This window comes from Rutilus rutilus (genome assembly GCF_951802725.1).
Source record: "Rutilus rutilus genome assembly, chromosome: 4".
Lineage (NCBI taxonomy): Eukaryota > Metazoa > Chordata > Actinopteri > Cypriniformes > Leuciscidae > Rutilus > Rutilus rutilus.
The window spans coordinates 15649813-15662003 of NC_140212.1; the positions used below are offsets into that span (position 1 = coordinate 15649813).

The 12191-nt window shown below is 36.5% G+C and overlaps 1 protein-coding gene across 1 annotated transcript in view; it reads left to right on the forward strand.

Annotated features, from left to right (window-relative positions):
* The window catches only part of LOC311289775 (myelin-associated glycoprotein-like), a gene marked incomplete at both ends in the record, with an annotated part of 37148 nt that overhangs the window by 1107 nt on the left and 23850 nt on the right, over window positions 1-12191 (forward strand). Inside the window, 5 exons of the mRNA XM_084408023.1 lie at window positions 467-521; window positions 4869-4931; window positions 5039-5227; window positions 5341-5646; window positions 5731-5795. Coding sequence (XP_084264149.1) covers window positions 467-521; window positions 4869-4931; window positions 5039-5227; window positions 5341-5646; window positions 5731-5795 — 678 coding nt within the window. The remainder of the gene's footprint in view (window positions 1-466; window positions 522-4868; window positions 4932-5038; window positions 5228-5340; window positions 5647-5730; window positions 5796-12191) is intronic.

The window sequence follows — 12191 nt, forward strand, 5'->3', positions numbered from 1 at the left end:
TGTGTAAGTAGGCTATGTGTGATATCGCTGCATACCCAGATACACATTAGCAAGTATTTCTCTTTTAATGTTGCTGTATCTTGATTGACATTCAGTTAGTGTCTTTGAACTGAAAGCAATGGGCCTGTTGTCTTGCACCAGTGCTACACCTATGCCTCTCTGTGTGATGCATATACCTCAAGTGTGAGGGTGGCTGGATTGTAATACTTTAAGCAAGCATCAACAGTCACTGTTGTCTTTAGGTCATCGAAACATTTGATAATCAGTGTCCCATATCCATTGTGAGTCACTTTTCAGCAATCCTCTCAGATTGTGGGCTTAATCAGCAAACTTTGGTATGTAGGGTGGCAGGTAGTTTAACATGCCCATGAATCGATGAAGGTCATCTTTGCTTTGTGATGTTGGCATTTTTTTGTATATTGTGGATTTTGGCTGGATCTGGTATAATGCCTTTGTCTGTTTACAGGTTGCCAAAAAAGGATATGCTCTGCTGTTTGATGATACACTTGTCACTGTTAAAGGTATAGCGGAGGATTTTCCCGAATTTTAGAAAAGAACCGCCCTCTCCACTTTTTGAAAAAATGCACATGCGCAACACTCTACCTGCTCCCGAGAGGGAACGCCTATTAAACTTGTGCACGAGAGAGCATGCACGAGCCTAGTTCTCCTCGTGCACGCTCTGTTTACAAGTTGCTGTCGGCATGGCTCATACAAGCCTACTTTCCTTTACCTGTCGAGTAGAAACTTCGTGACTGAGGCATCAGTGGGAAGCCCAACCTGTGCTTTTTAGCGCACGCCAGCGTCTGAAATATTCTCCCAAAAACACTCTAACTCAAAAACATTCATGCAAGACAAAATGTCAAATGCCCTTCCGTGTTTTATTTACTTATTATACTGATCGATTGAGTGAGGACTCAAGACATGATCTGCAATGGAGAAGTAGCTTGTTACATTTGTGTAATAAATACTATGTGAACACATTGGAATTATCAAAAATGAACACACAAGGTTTTAGAACATTTCAGCGTGATACCTTTTACCATTTTGGTCATAATTACTTTAGACAAATTGAGATGTTTACCGTGTCTGCGCGGTGCGTGACTTGTGCCAGGGCTAGCATCGCTAATCATAGCTTACATTAACTTTTACTAGCAGTGATTTTAAATGGATTTCTCCAAATAGCATGCCAAACTTTACCTGTCGAGTAGAAACTTCGCGACTGAGGCATCAGTGGAAGCCCAACCTGTGCTTTTAGCACACGCCACCATGTGAAATATTCTCCCAAAAACACTCTGGTCTTGTTTCTTTCTTCAGAGGCCTTTCTCTTCTTGTCATACAATTCGTAGACACTTTTTCTCTTGCGACCCTCAGACATTTTAAAAAAACCCGGTGAGAACGGCGAGCTTCAATGAATGGCTGAAACCGTAGCTCACCACACACATACACCCGAAAGTGTGCATGCGTAGAAAGCAAAAACTACCTAGGGACGAGCACGTACGACGGCCTTATGTAAACATATCACCAGAATGATTGACAACTAGGAGGACCAATAGTCTTGATGATCCACCCGGAAAAAGAAAATCCTCCGCAATACCTTTAAACACCAGACTTGTTTCCACAGCTCTTTCCATCAGGCTATTGAGGCTAATCAGATTTCATGTCATGATCCTCCTCGTCAACTCCACATACTGCAAAGTCGTCTGCAGTGCTGATTACACCATGAAGACCTTCAAGAATTGGGGCCATTTTGGCTTGGAAAAGGTCTTGGGACAAAATGAGACCAAATGGTAAGCGCCTCCAGCAGTATTTCCCAAAAAGAGGGCGGAACGTAGTTACAATTTGTGACTCCTCGTCAAGATGTATCGACCAGTATCCGGCTTTTGCGTCTAGCTTGCTAAACACTTTTGCATTTGCAAATTTTGGGTTTAGTTCTTCCACAGTTGGAATTTTGTGAGGCCACCTCTTCAGGCTTGCATTTAGTTTCTGATGGTCTAGGCAGATTGGAAGTGATCCGTCTTTTTTGTTCTGAAGGCAAGACTAGACCATCAATCCATATGCTCTTCTACTTTTCGCAGTACTCCTTGATCGACAAGTTTGTTCAACACATTTTGAAGTTTGTCCTTGATGTGGATACTGCATTTGCGTGGTGGGTCGATGAATGGATTGGCACCTTCCTTTTAGGATGAGCTTTGCTGTGCCGTTGAAACTGCCAATTTTATCAATTTGGTCTGGGTATTTCTCTCTTAGTTCTTTGATGCTTTTTATGTGTTGTTGGGTACTCTCTTTTGTTTGTCGTCCCTCATGTCCATTGTTTCTCTTTTAGCCATTGCATCATTTAAGCTATTATATTATATACAGATTGGGCTTGCAGAATGTTCTTCTACTAGTTGATAGTTGTTTACTGCCATGAAGTATTAATTGACAGCATGGTAGGTGGATAAGAACATCTTTTCTAGGGATTCAACATGTTCAACATGACACATTTCCAAGACACGGCCATAGCATATTACGTATCACAACACACCCTTGTGGAAATGGTGAAGAATGGAAAATGGTTCAGATCGCTCTAACACTTATCAAAAGTGTAATGATTTGTTGGCAATATTAGCCGTTGGACTGTGCAAGCATCACACCTCTATCCAAAACCATCCAGGTACGTTTGGTATAGGTTACTGTGATTTGAGACAGACTAATGTTCTAATCTTGCATAGGCCTACTGTTTAAAAGGAGAGATTAAAACATTTTTTATATTTTGTCTTCTACAATCAGCTGAATTCTCTGCTTTCTCATATGAACCATACTGAATGTGACTTTCTGATAATAAGTTTTGGTAACACTTTACAATAAAGTCCCATTTGTTAACATTAGTTAAAGGGTTAGTTCACGCAAAAATGAAAATTCTGTCATTAAAGGAGAAGTTCACTTTTAAAATGAAAATTCTGTCATCATATACTCACCCTCATGTTGTTTCAAACCTGTATGAATTTCTTTCTTCTGCTGAACAGAAAGGAAGATATTTAGAAGATTATCAGTAACCAGGCAGTTTTTGGGTCCCATTGACTTCCATAGTAGGAAAAAAATATACTATGGAAGTCAATGGGACCCAAAAACTGTCTGGTTACTGATATTCTTCTAAATATCTTCCTTTCTGTTCAGCAGAAGAAAGAAATTCATACAGGTTTGAAACAACATGAGGGTGAGTATATGATGGCAGAGTTTTCATTTTAAAAGTGAACTTCTCCTTTAATCAGGCCCTTATGTTGTTCCAAACAAGGCGTTGTTTTGTGAACGTGCGTTGGAGATTTATATTTTGTAAATAAAGCGGTAAAAATTGTACAAAAAGTAAAAAAAAAGTAAAAAAAGTCAATAATTTTAAGCACAAAGGCACTCGCGTTGCTTCATAAGATTGAGGTTAACTCACTGGAGTCACATCGATTACTTTAAAGGTGCTCTAAGTTATGTTGGATGACGTCACTAGCAACGGAGGCTAGCCCATAGACAGTAAAAGAAATGGACACAGCGACCCCATTGGATTCAACGGAGACAAAGTGAAGCCAATTAGAAACTCTTACTTCCTGGGGATCCAGCGTACTGCGCAGACTCAAACTGAGCTCGACGACGTAGATGTGACGTGAGCAAACCGTCTGTCTTCTAGTAGCTGTGCCAAGATCAATCTGAATCATTACCTTCCGAAACTCGCAGAGACAGAGAGCGTGAGTAGGAGCTGTCCATGATCTTGGAGCAGGAGAAACTTTTTGTAGGTGTTCTGATTAATTATTTTGTCATTTTGCCTCGACGTCCTCCCGATTGCCCGCGAGCTTCTCCTCCTGTCCATACGGTAATTTCCTACTGTGCGACAGAGAGTCGCGTGGTTGTGACGCAATTGTTAGCCTACTTTTACAAAAACTGCTTCTACAGGGCCATAACGTAAGCTACAAGGTAATGGAGCCTTTTATACATTTTCGTGTTTCTTTAGAAATAAATAATGGACAAATGGAGTCTTTAAACGCCTCAGATGTAAAGTTATTCGCTGTCAAAGTAACGCCAAAATAAATGGGAGTCAATGGGATGCTAACAGCAGGTGGGGTTCCGCTAGCCAATGGCGGCGCCCGGGGGTACCTTCAAAATAATACAAATCCCTGCCCCCCTGGGCTAGCCAGACCCTCCCTCCTCCTCATCCGCTTACTAACCCCCTAAACCCCACCCCCAAGTCCTTCTTGTCGGCTATTGGCTGGAACATTTTGTTATGTTTTGTGGTGTGGGTTAGCCCAGGTTGTTTTTGTTGCCGTTTGTGGAGCCTGGGCTGTCTACAGAGGCCGCGTTTTTTCTCAGTGTGTTCAGGGGACAGGCAGCTAGTGGATAGTGAGGAGATGTTTGCTGTATGTGAAAAAAAAAAAAAAGGCCTAAAAACTTTACTACCTTTACTACCTTTCTGTGGTTAGTTGCGTACGTAATTAATAATTACAGAAATATACAGGGGTATAATTACAGAAATGATCAGTTTACATTCCTTAGTGGGGCTAAATTTATGTTTAGTTTTGTCACGTTTGTGCAGATTTGTGTTTCCTCACTGGACTGAGCATCTGTTAATGAAGAGATGAACAAGGCAGAGAAAATCATTATTTTCTCTTTTCTGCTACAAGTTGTGGTTTATTTTCTCTTCTTCACATCTAGTTTTTAAACAACTAAAGTGTGATGTGAAGAGTGTGAATTCAAGTGCTAAACTGTTATTCTGTTATTCTGTCTATGAGACTATAGTGGTATATTTTGTTTGTAGCATTTTGTATAATAAAATGTGTTTAGCTGCCAGAATGCTTCAGTGTTTGTTTCTGCTTGTTTGAATGATTTTCATCATGTGTGTGTTGTAGGTGTTTGCTGTAGAGATTTCAGCATCAGTCTGCCAGAGAAGATTGAAGCTCTCAGTGGATCCTGTGTGATTATAAAGTGCACAGTTAAGATTCTGGATAAATAAGACAAATACCTCACTGAGAGTGCTGCTACAGGACAGTGGTTCAGAGATGGATGTGATGTAAATTAGTGTTTAAGTCCAGAGATACCAAACATGATCACTTTAAAGGGGAAATAACTGGAAAACTACATGAGAAGAACTGCACCACTGTCTTTTATAATGTTAGTTTAAATCATAATGGTAAATATTACTTCAGGATTGAGAGTGGTGATCTGAAATACACCCACAAAGACAACACATCCACTGTAAATGTCATTGGTGAGTGATTTGAGCCATTTTTTTTTATATAAATGAATGTGTTAAATTAATATTTTAAATATATTTGTCATGCCATTATTGTCAGTATACTTAATCTTTTGTGTGTATTTCAGAGTCTCCCCCCAAACCCACAGTGAAGCTGTATGAGGATCAGGATCAGGAGGTGTTGGAGGGGAGCTCTGTGAGTCTGCGCTGCTCTGCTGAGACTCTCTGCTCCTCTCCTCCACCAACTCTCACATGGAGCTTCACTCCCAGAATCCCCCTCAGTGAGAGCAGCAGACAACAGGAGCTCCTCATCTCTGATCTGATCTTCACTGCTACTCGCCGTCACCACAGAGTCACTTTCACCTGCACTATAACCTACAAGCTACAGGACAAGAACAAAACAGCACAGGACAACATCACATTACATGTTCAGTGTAGGATGTTTTTGTGGCATCAGTTCTTTTCTCCTCCATAAGACGCCCATAAATGTATGATATCATTCTCTTTTTCTTTTTCAGATGCCCCTAAAATCTCTCCCTCCTCCAGCTGTAACGGAACTGATGTAACTGTGTGTTTCTGTGAGGTTGATGGGAATCCCTCTCCGGAACTGGAGTGGCATCTGTCTGGAAGGGACATTCTAAAACGCTTAACGTGGCTTACTGTACTAAGACAGTGATATTAAATGACCAAACTCAGTACACATCATTTATATACCATACTGTGTATAAAAAATCAGATGAGCCCAGAAATTGAACGCAACGCGTTTAATTACACATTAAGCATTTTTCTCCCATAGAAAACCATTATAAGAAAACGCTTAACGTGGCTTACTGTACTAAGACAGTGATATTAAATTACTAAACTCAGTACACATCATATTTATATGCCATACTATGTATAAAAAAATCAGATGAGCCCAGAAATTGAACGCAACGCGTTTAATTACACATTAAGCATTTTTCTCCCATAGAAAACCATTATAAGAAAACGCTTAACGTGGCTTACTGTACTAAGACAGTGATATTAAATTACCAAACTCAGTACACATCATATTTATATACCATACTATGTATAAAAAATCAGATGAGCCCAGAAATTGAACGCAACGCGTTTAATTACACATTAAGCATTTTCTCCCTAGAAAACCATTATAAGAAAACGCTTAACGTGGCTTACTGTACTAAGACAGTGATATTAAATTACCAAACTCAGTACACATCATATTTATATACCATACTATGTATAAAAAATCAGATGAGCCCAGAAATTGCACGCAACGCGTTTAATTACACATTAAGCATTTTTCTCCCATAGAAAACCATTATAAGAAAACGCTTAACGTGGTTTACTGTACTAAGACAGTGATATTAAATTACCAAACTCAGTACACAACATATTTACATGCCATACTATGTATAAAAATCAGATGAACCCAGAAATTGAACGCAACGCGTTTAATTACACATTAAGCATTTTTCTCCCATAGAAAACCATTATAAGAAAACGCTTAAGGCTTACTACTGTACTAAGACAGTGATATTAAATTACCAAACTCAGTACACAACATATTTATATGACATACTATGTATAAAAAATCAGATGAGCCCAGAAATTGAACGCAACGCGTTTAATTACACATTAAGCATTTTCTCCCATAGAAAACCATTATAAGAAAACGCTTAACGTGGCTTACTGTACTAAGACAGTGATATTAAATTACCAAACTCAGTACACAACATATTTATATACCATACTATGTATAAAAAATCAGATGAGCCCAGAAATTGAACGCAACGCGTTTAATTACACATTAAGCATTTTTCTCCCATAGAAAACCATAATAAGAAAACGCTTAACGCGGATTACTGTAGTAAGACAGTGATATTAAATTACCAAACTCAGTACACATCATATTTATATACCATACTATGTATAACAAATCAGATGAGCCCAGAAATTGCACGCAACGCGTTTAATTACACATTAAGCATTTTTCTCCCATAGAAAACCATTATAAGAAAACGCTTAACGTGGCTTACTGTACTAAGACAGTGATATTAAATTACCAAACTCAGTACACAACATATTTATATGCCATACTATGTATAAAAAATCAGATGAGCCCAGAAATTGAACGCAACGCGTTTAATTACACATTAAGCATTTTTCTCCCATAGAAAACCGTTATGAAAACGCTTAACTTGGATTACTGTACTAAGACAGTGATATTAAATTACCAAACTCAGTACACATCATATTTATATACCATACTATGTATAAAAAATCAGATGAGCCCAGAAATTGAACGCAACGCGTTTAATTACACATTAAGCATTTTTCTCCCATAGAAAACCATTATAAGAAAACGCTTAACGTGGATTACTGTACTAAGACAGTGATATTAAATTACCAAACTCAGTACACATCATATTTATATACCATACTATGTATAAAAAATCAGATGAGCCCAGAAATTGAACGCAACGCGTTTAATTACACATTAAGCATTTTTCTCCCATAGAAAACCATTATAAGAAAACGCTTAACGTGGCTTACTGTACTAAGACAGTGATATTAAATTACCAAACTCAGTACACAACATATTTATATGCCATACTATGTATAAAAAATCAGATGAGCCCAGAAATTGAACGCAACGCGTTTAATTACACATTAAGCATTTTTCTCCCATAGAAAACCATTATAAGAAAACGCTTAACGTGGCTTACTGTAGTAAGACAGTGATATTAAATTACCAAACTCAGTACACATCATATTTATATACCATACTATGTATAAAAAATCAGATGAGCCCAGAAATTGAACGCAACGCGTTTAATTACACATTAAGCATTTTTCTCCCATAGAAAACCATTATAAGAAAACGCTTAACGTGGCTTACTGTACTAAGACAGTGATATTAAATTACCAAACTCAGTACACAACATATTTATATGCCATACTATGTATAAAAAATCAGATGTGCCCAGAAATTGAACGCAACGCGTTTAATTACACATTAAGCATTTTTCTCCCATAGAAAACCATTATAAGAAAACGCTTAACGTGGATTACTGTAGTAAGACAGTGATATTAAATTACCAAACTCAGTACACATCATATTTATATACCATACTATGTATAAAAAATCAGATGAGCCCAGAAATTGAACGCAACGCGTTTAATTACACATTAAGCATTTTTCGCAAAAAAAAAACTTTTTGTCTCTTTATCTCCCTTTTGTGAACACGCCCTTTTAGAGCACATGGTTGCCTCCAACCAATCACAAATCTTTGTTTTTGATTCGTCCAATCACCACACAATATACTCTTTTAAAATGCATGCAACTGTTTTCTGTAGGTATATAAGACACTGTCAGTGGCACAAACTGTCATTTGTGCAGTCGCCTTGCTAGAGTCGTTGTATGTCTTGCCGTCATTCAGTTGGATTCAGACTTTTGAAATCAAATCTAAATTCTTTATAAAAAGCCTTTTTAAAGGCTACAACTCATTTTCATACTAACTACCAGGGTATTCTTAATATACATATATTATATTATATTATATTATATATTTTTTTGTTGTATTACATTGTTTTTGGAATCAAATTTTCTTTATAAAAAGCCTTTTTAAAGGCTACAACTCATTTTCACTGGTGTCATACTAATTACCAGGGTATTCTTCATATACATTTATTATATTATATTTTATTATATATTATTATATTTTTTATTATATATATTATTATATATATATATATATTATTATTATACATTTTATTATATATTATATATTTTATTATATATATATATATATATATATATATATATATTATATTATATATTATATTTTATTATATATTATATTTTATTATATATTATTATATAGCCACAGGTGAATATATATAAAAAAAGACTTTAATGCAAAAACAGTCAGAGTTTACACTTAAAGAAGCAGAAGCAATTCTAGATGACGTTGAAAAATACAAGGAGTTAATTTCCAGCGAACCACCATTACATCCAAGGGTGGTGATGTGTTCCTTTACAAAAGTTCACAGTCAGATAAACAGCATGGACTTTAGATTTGATCAGATGATGTGGAAGCAGAAAGGTTCAAATTATCACAACATTAGAAAGTATGGGGGAAGAGTTTTGAAACGCTACTATCACATTAGAGTTGGTGAATGTGAAAAAGGCACCACCTCAGAATTCAGGAAGTGCATTTACTCTCTGGTTTAATGATGACAAAAATTTGGCAACAAATTACTATTTGATTCATTACCTGGGAAATGAGACCATATACATATATGTATGTACCACGAAAGCATGGAAATGCCAAAACGGACAGAGTGTTTATTCCTTCCAAAAAAGAAGTTTGCATGAATTGGCATACCAACTACCTGGTTTCATATGGCACATTACCACATTCCCGGACCTTCTTGTTTATGCCGGCATGACAGACATTGTTGATTTGTCATGTGCAAACTTAGATGAATCAGTGAGGTTTGAGTACCCACAAATGATAAGTTATGATGACAAACCATTTCAAATGGGGGATTTTTATGTGTCTGTGCTGGCTATGAGAAACACTGCACTGGTCAATGACCCATGTATCCAGTTCAGTGGCGTGCACAGACCTCCTCCGGGGCAGGGGCGGAAGGACCAAAAAGGGCACTTTTTTTAAAAAACATTTATTTTTAAAATAAATCACCTGTATTTAAAGCAGTATCCGTCTGTCTGTTGTGTTTTATATATTTTAATGACTTCCTCACAATTATTTGGAATATCTCACTCGATGGAGAGCAGCAGAAGGTCAGAGAGCCTCTCTCGGAAATGATGATATAACTAATTATTATTTACTTTACCAAACAAAACAGAGAATCAAGTCGGTAATTATGAGGAATTCATGTTTAGTTATGTTGATGTTATAAATTGTAGGCCTATGTATTCAATAAAGTGTTAGCTATCATGAAATCAGTAACACTTTACAATAAGGTTTCATTAGTTAAATTTATTAACATGAACTAATAATGAACTACACTTCTACACAATTTATTAATCTTAGTTAATATTAATTTCAGCATTTACTAAAACATTATTAAAATCAAAAGTTGTATTTGTTAACATTAGTTAATGCACTGACTGTGACATAACATGAACAAACAATTAAAAGTTGTATTATTATTAACTAAGATTAACAAATAGGCCTATACAGTAGCCTAACAAATGTTTAGTTTAGTTTAGTTTCAGACACAGTTGAGCTAACAAACAACAGCACAGTCTAGGCTGAAGCTCTTGCTTATAATGCCTACCTGTTTAAAACATCTCATATTTTAATAAAAAAAAAAATAATAATAATAATTATTGTCTTACATCATTATGTTGACAAACAAATATAAACAGAATACAAAAACATTAGTATTTCCTATGCAATACCATTGCACAATCCAAATACAAAAGCAGCTTGTTCATTTATCATTCTTTAAATGGTTTCATATAGTTTCAGTGCATTATTTTTAAATAGTTTCTTTAACTTATTAAGTGCCCCACATATTTTTAATTCCTCATGACAGCTATTCCATAGATTTACACCTTTAACTGAAATACAATGGTATTTTGCATTGGTCCTATGTTCTTTTTGAATTGTACAAGTTCCCCTTAAGTCATGTTGGCATTCTCTTTCTGTGAACAACCCTTGGATACTTTCTGGCAATTGATGATTTTTTACTTTGTACATGATCTGTAATGTTTTTAGTTGTTTTGCTCATGATTAGTTAATGTTAGTTAATATGAATAATAAACAAATGAACCTTATTGTAAAGTGTACTATGAAATCAAAGATATAAATTCCTTACAATTTAGAGCTGGACATGGACTTTTCCTTGGACATGAAATTTCCTTTCACTAGATGCATTTCCCCAAGCTAATAACACTTGCTATGGCCTGGACAAAAATGAATGACATTGTCAGACTCAGAATGCGGCTGAAATTGAGTTATACTTATGATTGTTAAGCATAACTCACATGCTGCCGCAACTTTTACAGTAGCATGGTAGGATAAAATGTAACTTTTCCGTATTAGCTTAATGTTACCTGCTGCCCGTGCAGTTTGAAGACTCGCGGCGAACTGCTGCGTACACATAGACAGTATATAGCGCTAACAAAAAAAAAATAAACTACGCCCACTGCCACTTCACCTCCGCCAAATGCTTCCGCCAAAAAAATAATATTTAATATTTGTTTGTATTATTATTGTTCGTGGCAATGGTGTATAAGTGCATTGTTATTTATTAGAATATTTATTTTAATAATTATTATTATTTACATTTATCAGAGAGGGGCACAATACATTTTGAGACAAAAGGGGCAGGGGCTTGATACAGCTGCTCTGTCCAAGGAGCCACCACAGACTGATGCTGGAAAAGATACTTGCCAGTTTGGGTGCTCATATGAATCAGCCTCTTTGGTGGACAGCATGTCATCAATTTCTGTGAATGCTGAAAATAAAAAAAATACAGAGCAGGAGTGTTCTGATAAAGCTACATTGTCAAACGTGCCAGCACGACCAGGTGCTGAAAAAGAGGAGAACACTTACCAGTTTTGGCTTTCAAATGGCGACAGTCTGCCTCTAGAACCACACCTTTCCAGAGTATCCACACCAAACAGTACATCAGCTTCATTTGCTCCTTGGATGAGCATCAATGACATCATTCGTGACTGGGCAAAGGTCTCTCCCAAAAGTCACTGTCTTTCTCCAATGACCTGGCTTGAAGGGGAAACAATTGAGTGTAATAGTGAGTACAGGCCGTTTGTGTTTGTACATTTCTTTGTAATATAGTGTGATGTTAATTTTTCAATACTTTTAAATATGGTTTAAATGCTTATTTGTGCTTTATGTTTAAAAAGGAGTGTGTGTTATGCGCATTTATTCATATGATTATTTTTGCTTGGCATACCAGCGTGATGACGTCATCGCACGCT